This window comes from Cololabis saira, chromosome 7, assembly GCF_033807715.1.
Source record: "Cololabis saira isolate AMF1-May2022 chromosome 7, fColSai1.1, whole genome shotgun sequence".
Classification (NCBI taxonomy): domain Eukaryota; kingdom Metazoa; phylum Chordata; class Actinopteri; order Beloniformes; family Belonidae; genus Cololabis; species Cololabis saira.
This window is the reverse complement of record NC_084593.1, coordinates 27,650,322-27,670,412: the sequence shown is the minus strand read 5'-3', so window position 1 is coordinate 27,670,412 and position 20,091 is coordinate 27,650,322. Positions and strand designations below refer to the sequence as shown.

The window sequence follows — 20,091 nt, the reverse complement described above, 5'->3', positions numbered from 1 at the left end:
CCCTCTGGCCTGGCGTCTCCTCAAGCTTTTCATTTAATTCCTGTATTTCTCTCTTTACTATATTTTTCTGTTTGATTTTAATTTGTTAATAAAAAGAATAGAAAAATAACACTGGTATCTGATTATTACTCAGTATTAGCCAATACCTAAACACCAGGTATTAGGATCAGTTTCAGAAAGGCAAAAAATTTAATTGGAACATCGTTTAGTTGCATTTCTGTAGCATATTAGAATCATTTGGGATGTATTCAAAATAAATATAGCTGTACCCATGACTGAAATCTATAAAAAAAAAAATTTAAAAAACTCAGTTGGACTCTAATTACAGCTAGTGTGTGTGAGACAGTCTTTTTAGTACCTTGGCGTTTTCAATCAAGGATGTTTGACTTTCACCTAAGGATGTTTGACTTTCACTCAAGGATGTTTGACTTTCACATAAGTGAATGCAACATTTCCACCATCACCACTCACATTCTGTTGTAGCCTTTTGATAAAATGATAAAATGATGCACTTCTTAAACAAATGCATTTCTGTTACAGATGCCAATGTGAGGAAGCACCTGCAGAGGGCAGAAGACAGACTAAATCGAGAGCTGCAAAAAGAGAAAGCCATGTGTCGAGGCATGTTGTCCTCTGGCCTGAAGGGCAGTTCTGGAGAGGGGATTAACCAAACCAGCAGAGCGGGTGACAGGGTTTAGGCAGAGTGAAGTGTGCCAAATGAAAAAAAATCAGTCTGTCTGCATATCCTCAAAGGAACATTCATACACCTTGAATGACCAGTAATACTCTGTCACCTTTGAGTTGGTGGGTATATCTGCAGAGACTAATAGAAAGCAGTCTGAGACGGCAAATATGTTGATGCTGAAAATAGGTGAGAACAGAGGCGTAGTTTCCTAGCAACATGGAAATGAAGTAAAGTCCAATAATTTGTGCTTGTGAAAGCTGAAGGGGCTCTTCGTGCACAACTCCAATGCTTCCATGATTGCTTTTGGTCCGTTAAGTGATTTGAATGTTCATTTCTGTATGTGGTTTTTTAAAAACAATCTTCAGTTTCAGATTCATTTTTAATAAACTCTTGATTTTAAAAAGATGAATAATTCATGTTTACATGTCTGCTTTTATTTGTCATAAGCAATGAGAAAACACATTAATTTCATAGAACCTATCAATATTTTAATAGTTCATATTTATCTCAAAATCCTGAGCAAAATATCAATTTAAAGAGTATTTGCTTGGTTTTGGTCATTATCTGGCCAGTATGATTGTACTTAAAAGGCAGTAGTGCCAATAATCAGGAGATTTACATTCATACAATAGCTAATAGCACAGAACAAGTCAAAGACTAGCATGCAGTGTGGAAGTATGCTCAAACTCATTCATACTCAGGGTTACATAAGGATTTGACCAATATGCAATGAATTGTCTTATGACTCGATATAGACCATCTTAAAATGTTGCTTCCTGCTAATAAAATAAAAAGCATCCCAGAGTAGTTTTGTCCATTCAGTTGTGAGACCCTTAGAAATAGATTTCACAAAAAAACAATAAAAACACAGAAATAGGCTTTTAAAAAATATTACTTTGCAGCTTCTAAAAAGAATTATTCACAGATACTGTAGGTGAATATTTTCTTCGACTTGTAATTCCTCAGGCATGCTGCACCATTTGGAAAATTTTCTTGCACAGTATACCAACACTAAAATCACTACTTTCCAAGCTATTCTGTTAAGCAGTAGTTTGGGGAAATATACATGACATTTTCTTTATGGGAGGATATAAAAATGTTTCATGTCTTTAAAATTTAGAACAGCTTTGCTCAAATGAATGCTGGAAACCATAAACAACATTAATCACAGGTTTTTAAGACTGTCTTTGCCTGAGAGGAACTTCCACAATGTTGTTGATGAATGAGGGGGAAAAAAGCTGGCAGTTATTTTGAGGACAGTATTAAGAAAACCAAGATAACTCTGATAAGTTGATACACCTTTTAGAATTGAAAAATAAAACAGATGGCACATCCTTGAACATCAAATATAATACTAAGCACAAGAGTTGATGTGGATGTAACATCAGAGATACATCTACTATTATGATCATTTACTTTACAAGTGTTACTTCTTAGATGGCTTCCGTTTGAGACTGAGGGATCTCATCGAGCCGAATACTTTCCTCCCTAAATCCCTCAGTGATCGGGAGCGCTGGAGGGGCATCCGTAGAGGCGGGGAAGGGGAAAAAGATGGGGAGGACAGAGGTGAGAGAGACTGACAGCTGCCCTCTAGGCTCTGGGAACGAGAGAGGTTAAAGAGGCTAGCAGTGGAAGACAAACGTTTGTCCTCTTCCTTTGCTCTAAGTAGTCTGAAGCCTTCTTCCTTGCTGATCGCCATGCCTCCCGGTCCCACATCTAAGGACGAAACCCAGTGCCCCCGCTTTGTTGGCTCCTTGTTACGATTAGACGGTACAAGCAAGCCCTGGGACTCGCTCCTGAACAGAACCCGTCTTGAAAGCCTGAGGCTGGAACTGCCTTTCTCCCCATCATCTTTCCCTCTCTTCGTTGAGAAGATGGGCGAGTTTTCTAGTTGAGGCTTCTTGTTACCTCGACTGCATGAAGCCTTCCCCCTTCGCTGCTCTCTCCTCCAGCTTCCAACGCTACTACTCCTCCAGCCGTAACCATACTCGGCTCTGTCCAATTCATCCTTTTCACTTTCAGATTCTTTACCCCAGAAGCCCCTCCAGAGCTTGCTGGAGGACCTCTTGGGCGTGTTGGTTGCTGATCGTGCCATTTCCTCCTCGTCTGTCCAGACTGTGGAGATGTAGTCGTCTCTCTTGGCATAGCTACTAACAGTGGCTGCCCTGACCAACTTATGGGAGGCATGTTTCCCTCTGTAGAGCCCTTCTCCCTCCACCCTCTGCCACCTACTACTACTACCCTCACTTCCTCCCGCGCTCTGCCGAAGCGATCCACCTCTTGGTTGGATGCCTTTATACTCCAAAGGGGAGGCTCTGGTGTTGTTGTGAGGCAATGAGCACTGGAAGGGTGAATCCCGTCGGAAAACTGAGAGGGGAGTGGCACCCAGAGGGGATGGCTGGAGAGGGCGAGGAGGGGAGTGAGCCCTTGGGGTGGGATGTGAAGCAGGGGAAGATGCCGTGGAAGAGGGATGTTCAGATGGGGAAGGGATGTGTTGGTAGTGGCAGTGTGAGGAGTAGTGAGGAGATGAAATATGGATGGACTGGTGAGGGTGTATGGGGCTGCTGGATTGAGAGAGAGGAGCGTCAAAGCTGCACTGAGACTGTGGAGAATGGGTGACACTGAGAGAAAGCTGTATTGGTCTCTGATGATTCACTTCTGGCATCCTGGAATAGTCATGTGACTGATCTTTCTGAGCTGTTAAGTGAGTTTTACCATGACCCCTCACCTCAGCTGCAGAATCTGTTTGAAAGCAGTCAATATCTAGCTCTACACCTTGTTCCATCAGTCCGACCACTACAGACCTAGATAGGCCAGAGAGGCGGGAGATCTCCATCACCATGGGGGAGTCTTCACTCAATTTGGTACTAGAATTGGATTCTTGGATTAAGCTACTGCGCTGAGACCCAGGAGCTGATCCAGTGTTTTTACCAAAAGCTGACTGCAGTGCACCACTGTCTGATGGTGCACCGCTGCTCCAGTCTAATGAGCGACAGAAGACCGACGACCCAAATCCAGAGCCGGCTCCCGACCCAGACGGGACTTCCAGAGAACTGCGGTGGCTCAGGTTGCCTGGACAGGTTGAAATGCGAGAGCGAGATCTTAGTCCTGGCGTGGGTGTAGCAGAGGAAAGTGAAGAGGCGGAGCCAGTAGGAGTAGCAGCAAAGTCCCCTCTCTGAGCTCCACAACTGCCATTTTTGGGATTGTCTACCAGCCCCTGGCTAGAACTTAAACCAGGAGTCAGGTTGAGGTTGAGGTTGAGATGCAGATTGATGTTCAAGTCTTCTCCAGTTGCTGAGGGAAGGTTACCCAGGTTGATTGAATTCCTGGTGCCCTTTTTCCCCGCAGTGCTGAGGCTGACTCTGGCTGAGTTGCCCAACAGTGACTTGCAGGGGGTGATGCTGCCCCCTGGAAGGGTGCAGGGCTCTCTGCGGCTCTCAAAGCCCAACAGGGACTGCGTGGAGCCATGACTTTTGCCAGTGGTAGATGTGCCTCTATGAGAGACCGGGCCAGGAGTGGACACCAAAGGGAGATCAGAGGTGGAAGAGGGTATCCGACTGTGGTGCTGGCGAGCCAGTCGAGAGATGAACTGCTCCAAATGGGTGAGCGACGCAAGTGTGGGAGGCTGTTTTGGCTGGGAAGGCACAGCTCCTCCAGTGTTTGACTCTTGCAGTTCATCATTGTGGTGTCCATCGGTGCTTGTAGAGGTGGATTGCTCCTGGCTCTGTGAGGTGAAGAGAGGGCTTTGGAGAGCAACAGCATGCAGTGGGCTTGGATAGGAGTACACCTCTTTGGTCCGTCGTGACACCAGGTCTGTGCAGAAGCGGGGGTCTAGTTGGCATTTTGAATTAAAAGAGGAAGGGGAAGTGGGGGAGCTGAGGAGTGTGACGATGGAGGAAATCAAGGAATCACCAAGTCCTGAGCAAAGGTCTGACAAAAAGCTCAGACCAGTGGCCTCAAATTCACCAGAGACTGTAAGAGAAAGAGGGGAAACATTTCAGAAATATGCTTTTTATTTTAGGTTATTTGTGTAGATCATTAGGAGTCCAGGTTATAGTAGTCATAGATTATACATAAAATAAGTAAACTAATCTTTGCTTCTTAAAGACTTCTGATCTAGAAAGCCTCCCCTCAAAATAACTGGTGAAGACATAAATGTTTATGGCCAACTGTGAGTCTTTTTTTTGTGTAATAATTGATTTTATATACACATGGATACATTTGTTAATACCATTAATAGAGTTACTTGAATAATTTGAAACTGGCAAAAGTAATAATAATAATTTGATTAATGAAAATTAGACATTGCTTTTGAATTGTGGCCTAACAGAATCATTAAAAGAAAATAAATGAATAATGAAACTGGCAAAGACACAAGTAATACTACTACTACTACTCCTACTGTCATTTAGCAGATACTTTTATCCAAAGCAACTTACATCTGAGAGAACAATGATTAGACCCTCAGCTTTGTTGCTCAAGCTTATGAGTCAATCGCTTTAATCACAACGAGCTGTATCTCTACATTTTTGCACCTGTAGTAGGTATTCTAGCCCCCTCCTCACGAGCAAGCTGCTCCAGCTATCTCAGGTTTAAAGGATGACTTCTCCAGATTGCACGTTTCAGTTCTTTTCACAGATGTTCGATCGGATTTAGACCTTTATGACCTTTTTTATGGGGGACTTATGTTTATCTCTTTGTTCTCTCTTATTTTATCTATGCTATGGTTTACAGCATCTAAGTTAAGCAGTATTTGTGATTGCCCAATGGATGTTGCTTAACATTGATTGTGTGGTTTTTTTTTTTTTATTGTCCTGTTAGATATGTTAAGTTCACACGCACTGATGCTGATGCTTTTACACAAACGAAGTTCCTAACGGATAAATAAAGTTATTTATCATTATTATTATTATTTAGAATCCTCTAATGATTTGTTCTTAGCCATTCCTGGTGGTTTTAAGCTGTTTTGGGTCATTATTCCATTGAAAGATCCCTGACCAGCAACTGAGACCAATCCCCAGAACATAACTGAGTCTCTTCCATCCTCCACATCAGATTTAGTGTTTTTCTTTTCTTTGAATGCTTCATTTTTGCATGCTTGAACATGCAGCTCCAGTTTTGTCTCATCTGTCCAAAGGAAACACTCCCAGAAACCGTATTGAGTCATCAGTCTGCATTTTAACAAATTCTAGTCTGGCTTTTTCATGATTTCCTTCCAACAGTGGAGTCCTACCCCATTTCCCCTTTCATTAAGTCCAATTTGGCTCAAATAATGACAGATGGGATAATCTGACACTGATGTGCCTTGACCTTGGAGTTGAATTTCTTTGGAAGTTATTCTGGGCTCTTTGGTTACTATTCATATTATCCATCTCTTCAGTTTACATCAGTTTTCCTGTAGTGGGAACATCCAGAGGTTGGCTACTGTCCCATGGACCCTAAACTTCTGAATTAAATGTACAGTCGTAGCCACAGGAACATCAAGCTGCTTGGCGATAGTTTTATAGCATTTACCTTTAACATGCTTGTTAACAATTTCCTGTCTGATCATTTTTTTCCTCTGTTTGGTATCATGGCGTTCGCCACATTGAACATGGACCGGAGTGACGACTTTTCACCCTTTAAAAAGCCAGACATACTGACTGAAGATTGAAAACATTTGTGATGATAATTACAGGACACATTTTCTAGGGGTACCAACTGTCAAACGGCCATGGCCAGTTTCATTAATACAACAATTTAAAAGCAATGTCTGATTTTCATTAGCCAATGTTCAGGAAATTAGTAGGCTATTTATTTTGACCTTTCAGTTTCGTGTTATATCACTGACCATTAAATCTTTGATGGAGGGGTAAGAAATGTTGTTTTGTGTACTTTTAAGACATCCCAAGTTCAAATATCAAATACTTTAAACCAGTGTCTCCCAACCTGGGGGGGGGGGGGGCGCGAAAACTTTGTCTGCTTTGAAATTATGCAGTTATGCAAATTATATTTGCAAATGAGTCATTCATAAGACATTGTTAGGAATCATTTATGAATGTCTTGAATATTTTTTTGTTTTTTATACACTGGTGACAAACACAGGAAATGATTTCATTCCTTATTGTTATATCATTACTCAACATTTAATTTACTCCGACAGGTTGTTAAAGGAAAAATGTTAAAAAATGTTGGTCTCATATTAAAAGAGACATTTTTCAGAAATATTTGTATGTCCTTTTATGTCCTTTTGTGCGTATTTTATACATTGGTGACATTGGAGAAAAACAGTCATATGTATACAGAGCAAACCAAAGAGAAATGTATCAAAAAAACATAATTAATGTTAATTTTTTTCAATTAAAGACAATTTTGTTGCTAGTACGTAAAGGTCGGGGGGCCTGGCTGCAAGGAAAAAAGGTTGGGAACCCCTGCTTTAAACCATCTCATTGCAGTCAACTGAACCAATTTTAGAAGGGAATTGAAAATGGACCATAAAAAACATGGATACACTTAAAAGACGTGTATGTTGTATGCACCTGCTCACCTGAAACCGGAGTGTGGTCTGTTGGTCCAGCGTCCTCCTGGCTGTGGTCAGGTACAGGCTGCTGCGGCTGCACTGCCCCCTCTGACCACTGGGTGTCAGTGTTGTCAGCTGACATCTGAACCTGTTCCCACAGCTTCAGGGGTCGGGCAGGTGGCACTGCTCCTCCATGGGTAGCATCACTGGACACAGAGTACGACGAGTCCGAAAGAGAGCTCCCACTCACCGAATAAAAGCCTTCACAAAAGAAAAATACATTTTCCACATATTTCCACTCATAAGTAAGAAATGAACAGATTCTCAGTATAATCAAAGGTTGTGTAAGCTATGAATTGAAACTACCAATCGGGTTTACATTTGCAGTGCCAGGCAATTACTATTTAAGTAGTTTATGCCTATATAAGTAAAAGGGCATCACCAGTAAAAAGGAGTATAATAAGAGAAGGCAGTGCTTATAAAAACTCAACCTTTAGAAGAGTGTCATTGTGCTGTATCCACTTTTTTACAATGTAAAATGTAAACACTACAAACTGTTTTGGCATTCCAGAAGTATTAAAACATATTGACATTAAAATCGTATTAAAGAAAATGAAATCTGCAGACAACTTTGATTTTAGTTTTTAGAAAAAATCTTTAGTTGTGCCTTTTAGCAGTGAGCCGAGTTGTGTGGCAAGTTTTCATTTTTAGTTCTCATTTAAAAAAAAAAAAAAGAAATGTTTAAAAGCATGTGTGAGCACATAGCAAAGAAAGAAGGCATTGTACAGGCCCTGAGAGAGGACACTGAGCAAGCGGTTAACACGAAATGCTGCAGGGGCTGACAAAGAGGGAATGTATGAGAAAGAGCCGTGTCATGGAGAGTGCAAGTAAATAAATGAAAAAGATCAGGGTTAATGTTTAAAGAGAATCTCTTAAAGGTGACAAACTGTTGGTCATTGTACACGTCAGTCCTGCTATCCCATATGTCAGCTGTAATTTCCACTGTCAACAATGAGTGTTAAGGTGTGTATTTACCTGAACTGGGTCTAGAGTCACTATCCAGGTGGGCCACACCACTGGGGTCCGGGGTTGGAGGAGAGAGCAGGTCAGACGGGGCGTCCCAAGACAGAGTAGACCACCTACTCCCTCTGCCAGAGGAAGAGTGGACCAGTACATCCCCCGGGTTGGTGCCACAGTCCTCTGGGCAGCTCTGACAGGATATCATTACCGTATCTGAGGGAGAGGGAGTCTGGGGAAAAACATATAGCCAAATAATGGTAAGAAAATCTAAATTAGACAATGGAGGGCAATAAATTATAGTTATGACTATGTGAAACACTACACATAAGTTGGCAAAGTAACCAGAAGCCAGAACTAATATTAAAAAGAGATGTACATCAGTTAAGGCTAGAGAAATTTGGAATAGTTGTAATAACAACCTAAAAATGTGTAGTTCTATCTTCAAGTTTAAGAAATTGTTTAAAGAAAATACTGTAAATAAATATAAAACACTATAATTATAAAGTATACTATCAAAAACATTCTAGGATGTGAAACGTCAATTTTATATTTTGTCTTACTTATTTTTTTCTTCTTTATGTATTGTTTGTTCCACTGAGTAAAAGCTAATGTCTCATATTTTTGCTGATCATTAGAAAAAAGGGTCGGCACTATAAGCTACGGCTTCAGCCTACACCTTTTCGGCAAAAGAAATGTTTTTTTTTTTTCTTTCTTCCTTTTCATCTTGTTCTGTACAAGCCGAAATAAAGATATTAACAATAACAATAACAATTTCATAAGAAGAAAAAAAAAAAGATTCTTGGCTGATTTCATGACTACAATAAAACATTTTGACTACCACAATAATCTATGCTAAGCTCACCCTGGTAGTTAATTGAATCCCTGTGATAAGGGTGTTTAGAGCAGAAAATGAATAAAGTGAAGTATCTTCCATAAGAATAAACTGTTCCAGTTGATTATTAATATAATATGCATGATCAAGTAACTCTTTAATGAAAGTACTCATAAATGACCAACTACCAAAAGTGAAACCGATGGTTTGCGATGCTTTGTCTCAGAACAACACAATTAGATGGGCTCAAAAGCTTTAATGTGAGCCATCACAACATAAAAGGCTGTAAAACACAGTTAAAATAAGAGGCGTCATCGCTGACGGTAATTCCACTAATTCAAAAAACACAACTCTTAACCCCATGCACATCTCTCCCAGATTATAGTCACAGTTTGATCCATGTGAAAAGACTTAAGTTCATGATATCATTCACCAGGCACATGCTCCGATGACATCACAACACTCTAACCAGAGCTGACAGGAATGAAAAACCCACACAAAACAACAGTTGTCAAGTTAGCAAAGTGCCTCCATTTCCCAAATTAGTAATAGCTCAGTAGCGTAAGCTCCCCACCATCCTCCAGTTATCCAGAAAATCCCCTACCCATCCCTCTAGGACAGCAGTGAGAAGCCCCTGCATTAGTCTGATCGAGCCCAGACAACAGAAACACTGAGTGGTGCAGATCAATCCCCTTGTTACTGAGGAAACAATATAGGTAGTGACTCACTGCTGGGGTGACAGGAGAGGAGGGGGACCCAGAAGATAATAGGAGAGGACAGATGACGTAACAAAGAGCATCTGGAGTGGCAGAAGGGAAGCGCAGGGGGGGATGGACTGAGGGGAAAGGAAGAAGTCTGTGAAAGAATTTCAGACTTTGACCCATCTCCAGTTTATCTCTGCAGGTCCACCTCAGCTTTGTGAGAACCCGTCGGCTGGTTTTTTTCCCCCAGTGAATCTACAGTGAGTCGAAGCTGAGTGGGTGACCAAATCGACTGTCATGGACAAAAAAAAAGAAAAAGACAAAAACAGTGAGTCACTGAGAGTGAAGGCAGCAAAGGGAGGGTGTGCTGGGGAGGGAAGGAGCGGTTGCCGGGTGAGAGAGAAGGGCATCTTGAAGGACCCCCACCTCTCCCACGCTCCTCTTGACAAATAATCTCCCCCCACCCACTTCTAATATATCCTTTGAGCCCCCCGCCCCCCTACTTGCCATAGCTACAGCTACCAGCTCTCTAACTCTTGCTCACTTTTCCTCCTACACAGACTCACAGCAGCACAACAGGCCTGTCGAAATATTTAACTCATCCAAGAGCCTGAACAAACACACATATTGAAAAACCCTTCATTTTATTACTGTCTGCAAAACCCTCTCTTTAAAATTTTCCCCTCAACACATAATGCACGGCACATTGCAGAATATACTGTTACACTGAGCAGAGCCTGATCAAATCATAGGAAGCTGACAAGGAGGAGGGTGGAGGTCAGCTCAGAGCGCTGTAATATGATATTGCTTTATGTGAGGGAGGAGTGCAGCCCCTTTCAGACCAATGCGCAGAAAATGTATGGGTCGATTGGATAATGATAGTACAGTGATCGCAGCTGCACAAGCAACGCACCTCTTCCTATTAAGTGCATGATGTCATCAGCAGGAGGAATTAAAGTGGTTGCCATGTGGAGGCAGTATAATGTGGTCAGACGGTGCAGGACGGAGCCAAGGGTTTAGTGAGATGCATTACATAGTTCCAAACCGTGTGATATTTATTGTTTCATCCATTATCAATGCTGGATGGAAATTTAAAGACGGCCCGTGCGGTAAATCTTCATCACCGCAGCCGAGCGGAGCCATGAGCTCCAGCTTTTCAAACATTCAGATGGATGTTTCGCAAGAGAACATCCAGGTATCAACATCACATCACAGACCCGTCTGTAGGCTTTGAGACCCCGAGGCAAAAAAAAAAAAAGAAAGAATAAGAGACAAAAGCTGCTTCACTCCACAAGTCGGTGTAATGACCCTCGATGTAAGGTGATGCTTTCAAATACTAGTTTTAAGACAAACAGCCTTCAGTGAGAGCACACAAGCAGCACTGTGGACACTGCCCATTAAGGAGGGATCTGACAGTTATCCTTATTGCTGGTTTGTCTCCTTGATTAATTACTGGATCTACAAAGGAAGCAGTGATAAAAGGCACAACACCGTTGCTTTCCCTTTATTCAACCACAAGCCAAGACAAAAATGTGACCAAATATACAAGTCTGCTGATTTTCTCGTTTGAGAGATGAAAACAGCTATTTTTCCGAGTCACTGACCAGTATACCGTCTTTGATTAAAAACATTACAGCCTGTTCTGTATGTTATCTACGCCAAGGACACTAATTTTAGCAACACAGAAAAGCAACAATCAGGATTTCAAGAAATTGGCCTTGGCGCTATTTTAAAGGCGAGGAGCTGCTGGCGAGTTCTGTTGTGACTGCTACAAAAAAGCTGCTGTTAGAGGGGACATGTTATGTTCACAAGTTTACTCTATTTCCTACAGTCTTAATGAAATGGCTGTAATATACTTTGGTCAAAATACCTCAGAGATGCAGCATAGCAGCACGATTTTTTAACACTTCCATTCATAGCAGTTGATTTTTGGGGGAAGTTTTTTCTTTTCACTGTTCTGGGGTTTGCCTCATTTTAGATGGCGTCGGTTTAGATTACCCACTTCTGAGGTGTAGCAAATGCAGCTCAATGTTAAATTGGTGTAGATAAAGACGGGGAGGCTGGATAATCCCATCCCAATCTGGGTGTGTGATGTCACAGAACACCAGAAAACTGAACGGCTTGCTGAATGACACATTTCCTGACTTTGGCAGGCTTCTTCTCATTCACTGTTAGCTGAATGAATTTGCTTTTTTCATGATACGGTTCCATTAAAGTTGAGCATTTGCTGGTCATCATCAAATCCTCTTATAACAAAAGTGAGTTATATATTTAGAAATGGAACAACCTGTACTTTTCAAAGAAATAGCTGGTGAGCGTATATGGATATAAAGGATTTATGAGTGAAATGTCACCTTGATTTTACTTGAAGAAAAGCTATAGGAATCCACCTACTTTCTTTTCCATAACTCTTCAGCAACTGCACTTTTGAACTAGCTGTGTTCACTATTGTAACAACGAGAACATGACTTGTTTCCATTTATGCAAATCCTTTTTGTGTGTTGGAGAAGGCAGGCTCGGGCAAAGGCTGGTGAGCCAGCCTGCTCCGCTCCCACCGGCAGCTCCCTTCAGAGGTGAGAATGAGCAATGCTGCTCGGCCTCCCTGCAGGATCTCTCAGCACCGCGGGGGGAAGTACAGAGGAGACATTGGCTGGTGGGCGTTGTGGAAGGCTGCACATAAGGAGACATGCGTCCATGCAGATGCCTGTTCTCAGATTGGACTGCATTTTCTGTCTTTGCGCTGACTGAAACTGATTTCAAGTGTTCTTCGCTGTGTGCTGCAGACTATTCAAGGATGTAATTTCATATCATTCTGCTAGATAAATATACAGCTCTCTGCAAAGGTTACCTCAGCTGTGACCTGGCTTGCACAGAGCATGTATTAATATGCTTCAGGCGGCTGACTAATGTGACTCTCTGGTATCAAAAACACATACTCACAGTTTGTACGAAGGGACTGTGACAAAGTTCTAGTTGTGTTTTGACAATAACAGTGAATTGTTATCAAGTTTAGCCGACAGTGACTCATTTAATATCTGAAACAAATCCTCCAAACACAGCATGGACCAGTAATGTCATTAGGTTTTTTTCAAATCTGGAGATGATCCAGAGATAATCCATGACAAACTGATTTAATGCTTGCACAGCGCAGCATTATATCACATCCCGGAGAAGTCCAGCTCCAAGGAACACATGTCTTACACATACTGCAGAACATTTCTGATGATTTGTTTTCAACATGAATCACTGCCGGAAAAAACACGTTTCATAAAACTAGGCCATGGATGGTCTAATGGGGGAAATTGGAAAGTTGTGATTGTTTTTGAAAATAATTGTCTTGTGAGCACAGAAAAGCAGGCCACAGTGTTTTCTAGATTCAGATCTCGGACTCATTTCCATTATGGATGAAAGTGTTGCAGTTGTATCTCGAAAATGTTGAGCAATTTTGCCTGAAAATATGACACACTTGATAAAACTGTGATCTGGAGAGGATCCAAAGGCCATCCACGAGAGACTTGTTTGGCACAAATTAACAATATAGGACTGCTGTGTTCACTTTAAACAGGAAGGGTTCATAGAAAATTGAAATGAAAGCCCTGCAAAAGTATATTGAATATCTTCTTTTCTAAAATTAAAAATAAGCAAGATTATCAATGCTTGTTTTCTGGAATAAAAACTGGGTTATGATATCCAGGTGACATCTTTACATTCTTTATTTTTGTCAAACTAACAAACCAGAACCCTCATATACTGTATATTGTTTGATAACCAGCAGACAAGGGAAATCCTTGAGTCCTTGAGAAGTCAGAGAGGGGAATATTTATGCTAACTTGCTCAGTGTTTGCATGTCTGCCCTCCAAATTTCAGTTTTTTGTCTGTTCCTACAGCGCATTTCATATTTATCTGTACATTTCTTCAGTGCACTCACCCTCATGTTTAATTCAACATTTTCAGATACACTTTCATTATTTCACATGTCCAGATGTATTTTTTCTTTATGTATCAGACCAGTTACAGGCTGGTATCCAGACCTGGAAAGATTACTGGTCACATCCTGTTCTCTTGTATTTAAGGATCAGCCTACTCTGAACAAACACACGCACACACACACAAATATGTGTGTCGGTTTCAGGGAAAGGTTTGAAAACGAGTCGTTTCCTGTATTTGTGTTTAAAGACAATGTAAAATAAAAAAGGCTACACTCTACTGAGAGATTCTGGATCTCACAGCTGTCCAGATAACGACTGACCAGGCGTTCATGCAGCTACTAGAGCAATATGAATGCAAACAAGGTGCTGAAATGACCTTTAGGGACGATGAGTGTACTGGCCCAAGACAAAATGATGCAGCAGTGTTTGGCATCTGGCTCGTGTATTAATACCTACTCCTGATTTTAGTGCCTTATCACACCATGTGCTTCTGTAAATGATAACCTTGATGCACACATGAGCTTGGTCCTGGCTCGTTTAGTTGACCTAAATGACATTTTGGGTTTGCAGGCTCGGACACTCTCTGGCTTTCCTGTCAGTCAATTTGGTATTCAGCTCTTGGTACAGCAATGCGCCACCAGGCAACGATCAAATCTGTCTACTGAGCCGCAGAGGGACCGGCTTGTTGGCAGATCACCATCAGCTCGCATTCATATTTAATAATCTCAGTCATATGGACAGGGCCGGTTCTAGAAAATGATGACTAGGGCTGCATCTCAGATCAGAGGGGGTGCACATGCCTGGCACGTTATTCAACACTAAATTATGCATTTTCCCATAATTTCAAGCGGAATGATACTAGTAAAACAAGAATATTTAAAGTGTATTTCAAATGCTTTATTGCAGCAATATTGCTGCAGAACAAAGAAAATGCTACATTTAGTCTGGGCTACCTCACCCATCAGATAATCTACACTGCAAAAATTCAAAATCTTAACAAGAATATTTGTCTTATTTATAGTTAAAATGGCTAATTTTTAGTCTAAAAAAATCTTATTACACTTAAAACAAGATTCATCACTGGAAAAAACAACAATTTACACCTGTTTCAAGTAGATTTTCACTTAAAATAGGCTTAATAGAAAAATCTGCCAGTGGAACAAGATTTTTTTGCTTGTAATAAGAAGATAAATCTTGTTCCACTGGCAGATTCTTCTACTTTTTTCAAGTGAAAATTGACTTGAAACAGGTGAAAATTGTCAAATAACAAGTTATTTTTCTGGTAATTACTCTTGTTTTAAGTGTAATAAGATTTATTGACTAAAAATGAGACATTTTAACTAGAAATAAGACAAATATTCCTGGTAAGATTTTAAGTTTTTGTCAGTTTTTTTTCCCGTCTTTTCAACTGAGCATGCAAACACATAAACTAAGGGTGCAATGCATGCTTATGCACCCTCGTAGAACCGGGCCTGCATATGGATCCCTGACAGACGCGCGGACTGACCTGTTGCCTGCAGCGGGATGTCGCAGCGCTCTCGGGGGTCCGGCTCCCCTCCTCCTCCTCCTCCTCCTCCAGAGCCAGAGCCGAGCCCACCATCTCCAGGTGTTTGCACCTGAGCACCTCCAGCTCCAGCACCCCGGCCAGCGTGGCCCTGAGCCGCTCTCCGATGCGGACGCGCTCGCTGCCGGACCACAGCGAGTTGACGCTGCAGCCACCGCGGCGCGCAGCCATCCCGGACACCGGGGCGCACCGAGGACCGCTGCTGCTACCGGGGGATGGATCTGGGTACACGGGCGGACTAGGACCCGGAGCCGGGGACAGCAGCAGCAGCACGGGTCCCGACGAGCCACATGAGAAGCAGTTTGAATCAAGGCAGTATTAAGTGAAATATAATCCTGTGCATCGGTAAGCTGCCATATGCAGCCCGCAGCCTCAGGCAGTCCAGCAGCTCACTGGCACATGATTGCAATCAATGGATCTGCTGGTGAACAGAGGGGACGTCAAAGGCTGGTTTCCCTTACTGAAACGGGCTCGATTTCCCGCTGACATCCTCCTCTTGTAGTTGCAGTCAGCACGGTGCTGGACTCTGCGCTGCGACCCCACTGAGACAATGTCGCGGACGGAGAGACGCTGATCAGGTTTGCATGTGGGAGCTGGGAGCCGCCGGCGGGGGCGGGGCCTAATGCAGGGGGCGGAGCCTCCGAGCCGGAGCTGCGCGCTGATTGGACGGACAAGTTTTCGAATGGACGCCCGAGAAATCAGGAGGACACCAGAAGACAAGAACACGAGTTTAATCACAACTAGAAAATTTCAGGAAATTTTGATATGGGAATGCCCTAATGCCCATTCGTCCCCTCTCGCTGCTTTGGTTTGGGGTTGTAGTGGTTGTGTTCGGGGTGGTTCTATGTCAGTTTGAGGTGTTTATGGTGGTATTGCATTCATTCCTGTGCTCCCCACAGGGGGTGTGGTTTAGGGTTGTTAATAAACCACAGCCCCTGCTTCGGGGTTGTGTGGTTTAGGATGATTAATAATGGCCAAGAAGTAGTTTAGGGTTGTTAATAAACCGTTAAAGGTTGTTGATAAACGTTTGGGGATGGGGCCATTTGGCAGGCATTTTGACGTAAATTTACGTAAATCACAGCTTCATGAAAATGTTGTAGTCCACATCGAGGCGAGTTTTGAAACATTGGAATCATGTCCCTACGATAACCTGTTGCCTAGCAACACGCGTCCAAAGTCAAATGGACATGTTTTTTTTAATTGAAAGTTTAATATCGCAAAAACCGTAGTAATTGGCATAACGAGGTTGAACGGTCCTTTAGTGCCAATCGGGCCGAGTGTTTGAAAGTTTGAACGATGTCTCTACGATAAAGTTCGGCCGAGCAATAAGCGCCACAATTTTCGCCTTTTTTTGTGCTTTTTGGCATCTAGCGTTGCCACGGTAACGCTTTTGACTGAGAAAAGTAATGCCCATCGAGGCACGATGGAGACGCATCCAACGATGTATGCCATGCATGGGTGCACGTTCCGGTTCATGCTTCAGCATGAGGCTCCTTTTAAGAAATGAGACTCATTAGCTCCCCCCTTCGTCACGACGGCTGTCGGGGGTACTGCAGCCAACAGCGAAGCCGGCATTGGAGAACGGGGAAAACGCGCATGCAGCGTCATTTGACGTCACATCCGCAGGACAGCGCGGGAAATTCGGGCCCACAATTGCAGCGCATTTTGCAGCACACAGCCTGTTCAAGGCAACGGAGAGATACACTAGAGGGCTCATTCTTTTTGGTTTGGAACGCTTCATCTGACATTATTACTAGAAAACTTAAAACGTATACGAATTATTTTCATAAATCCTGCCTCAATCCTGCCTCATCCTCCTTTAAAGGAGGCAGGATTTATAAAAAAAAAATGTGTATACGTTTTAAAGCAGCACAATGTAACTTTCAGCTTTTGTTGAGTTTGGACAAAAGCGGTAGTGCTTTACCAGTAGTGTGGAAGGGTTCCTACCATGCACCTCAAAGTTACATAGTGCCAGTGAAGGCGATACAGACCCCTCAGACCATGACAGAGGTTCATTAAACCTGTTGTAAGTCGATGTACCATCACAATGACTCTGGAAATATGATATTAAGGTGGAAAAGTTACATAGTGCTGCTTTAAGTTTTCTAGTAATAATGTCAGATGAAGCGTTCCAAACCAAAAAGAATGAGCCCTCTAGTGTATCTCTCCGTTCCCAATGGGACTAACCTGGTTAAATAAAGGCTAAATAAAAAAAAATTATAATAATGAAGTTAAAAAAATATACAATTTTTAAAAAAAAGTGAAAGGTGCAGCAGTATGAGGTAGACATGGTTATTGGAAGGTTCATTGTTACAGCATATGCTTGTGGTTATTATTATTATTGCACAGTGATTGATTATGTTAGGATTTTATGAAATTGTTAAAAGTATGAGGGTTTTTTTTCTATAAGATTGTACTCTGATGGTTGCTCTCAGCGCAGAACCACCTCCTGTTTTTATGACCAGACTGATTAGCTGAGTTCTTCTTTAGGTGAGGACGGTGAAGAGGAACGGATGTTTAAGATTGATGGGTCCCCTCCTGTTTTTCTCTGGGTTTTAGTTGTCGTAGATCTTTACTGGGTTGGCATGTCGGATTAGAGATAGACAACAGAAAATATATGGCTGAAAGTGTGACATGTTTAAGTTTCTTTCCCTGCAGTTGGCCTCCCAGATAAGGTTCAACAGATAAGGTTCAACATCGGCTCCTATAACGTACAAAACACCTCCCCTTTTCAGTATAAATATGACTGGATTGATGACCACAGTGTGCATTTCTCTCCTACCTCTGTGGTTTGAGAAAGGTTTACCTCTGGCTGGAAAACATTGTGTATGATATAATAAAAGCTTGTATTAAAATTTGATTCTGTTCACTGGTTTTCTTATGGTTCACCAGACACAAGGATCTTTCAATTACTCTGAGACTCTATGAGTGTTGGGAGTTCATCAGAGCAACAGCTTGGGGGGAGTAACTGTCTCTGAGTCTGGAGGTTTTGGTGTCCAGTGCTCTGCAGCGCCGTCCAGAGGGGAGGAGTTCAGACAGACTGTCCTGGGTGTGAGGGGTCTGCAGAGATGTTACCTGCCCGTTTCCTAGTCCTGGACTGGTACAGGTCCTGGATAGATGGGAGGTTAGTCCCAATTAAAAAGAAATGTATGCTTTATCCCTGGACCTTCATAAGTGTATGTGTGAGGGTCTTGCACATCAAGTTAATGTGTGAAAGAAATTGACTCTGAAACAGAATTGCAGACGATAAATGAACCCACATGTTTATATACATGAGCACTCACTTTATTATTATACTTTACTGATTTCACTAGCAATGGAATAGTTATACTGCTCACACTTTAATAAGTATAAAAAGAAATATCCACGTATAATATGTACTGTTGGCAAGGTCACATTTCAATTCGGAGAAAATATACATAAATAAACTACATTAACTTAATCAAAATTAGATTATATAATTATATTATATAATTTTTTTAGATCAAAGATAAATCTTTTAATATCTATTACGTCAAGAGTTGTCCATCCATTTACTGCTTCAATCATATTCAGGGTCATGGGGGAGTCCATTCCAAACAGTAAAGGGTGAAATGAGGTGCAACGTGGATATGTTGCCACTTTTTTGAAATTCATTCACTTAATTAAAAAAAATTTAATTGACCATGATGTCAAGTCTCCATAGAAGAGTACTGTTTTGAATTTGTGCAGTGTAATGTCATGGTTGTTTTAGCTGAACAAGTTGAACAGAGGCCCGGTTCTGGGCCCCCAGGAGCCAGATTGTCTTTGGTATGACCCCGAATTCCCAACAAACCTTCAAACTGTTTTTTTCTTTCATTGAAGGTGTTTTTCTGATTCTACTTCAGATTCATCTTGTGTCCCATTGTCACATATAAATATCTAATAAAATAAAAACGATATGGCTTTTATGACTCTGTGTTGCACACTTGCAATTAAAAGCCTTTTTCAAGACTTTGTAGCTTTGTATTCATTAATGTCAAAACACTGATTCAATATTTCATCTATTTAGTCATAAAAACTCTTATAAATGACCACATGGAGTATGTCACGATGGGGTTCTGAATGATTATTGGATGAACACTAAATTTGTCTTGTTCCATCTGTCTGATTGAAAAGTAAGACCAGCCACAAGGTCAGGGGACAAAGACAAAAGAGTGGATGATGAGCAGGCACAGGTCCAGCGGTGAGATGAAGCTGCAAATTTCTCTGAAATGTTATATCTAGATTTTTATTGTATTTTTTTTATTTTTACTAATGAAGGGCATCTTTATTATGTGATCCGCATGATGATTCTATTTTCTGAAGAGCTCATTGATATACTGGGGGGGGGTGAGCCTGTTGGCACCAGATTTATGTTATGTTTTAAACGACTTCATACAGTATATGAATATTAAGATGTCCCACATCACAGTTAAAGTCTTGAAGCTGTAGAAACAGTATCTCCTGACAGACAGAATAATGTATCTACAACAGCACAGAGCCTTTTTTATGGCATCTTTCAGCCAGCGGAGGGCGATCTTCAACCACTAACATCTGTCCCTGGTCATGCTTCCACATGCTGGTTGCACATTTCCAGAAACCTGACCTCCTGAAACATGTTCACTGTCTGTAGATTTAAATCAGAAACCACAGCCTTCGCAACAAAGAGTATGGCAACATAGAGTGGCTTTAAAAGTGATTCTTATGTGGGTGTGTAAGGTTAAACTCTGTAGCTATTATTAAACCAAGATCATGAGTATTAAGAATATGTAAGTACTGGCAAAAACAAACAAACAATGGAGTGCATGTGATTTTATTGCTTTCATCCAATTAAATGGCAAAATATACGGCATGTCAGGCA

The 20,091-nt window shown here is 41.7% G+C and overlaps 2 protein-coding genes across 2 annotated transcripts in view; one reads left to right on the top strand and one right to left on the bottom strand.

Moving 5' to 3' along the window:
- ttc9c (tetratricopeptide repeat domain 9C) overlaps positions 1-1,095 on the top strand; it is a 3,790-nt gene extending 2,695 nt beyond the window's left edge. Inside the window, exon 4 of the mRNA XM_061725429.1 lies at positions 541-1,095. Within this exon, the coding sequence (XP_061581413.1) occupies positions 541-698 (158 nt within the window). The 3' untranslated portion in view covers positions 699-1,095. The remainder of the gene's footprint in view (positions 1-540) is intronic.
- On the bottom strand, positions 950-15,794 carry si:ch211-168f7.5 (uncharacterized). The gene is made up of 4 exons (XM_061725427.1): positions 15,174-15,794; positions 8,220-8,433; positions 7,212-7,445; positions 950-4,657 (listed from the first exon to the last, which is right to left on the bottom strand). Exons 1-4 carry the CDS (start codon positions 15,399-15,401, stop codon positions 2,112-2,114), a joined length of 3,222 nt encoding a protein of 1,073 aa, XP_061581411.1. The 5' UTR covers positions 15,402-15,794; the 3' UTR covers positions 950-2,111.
- Between the last annotated feature and the right edge of the window lie 4,297 nt (positions 15,795-20,091).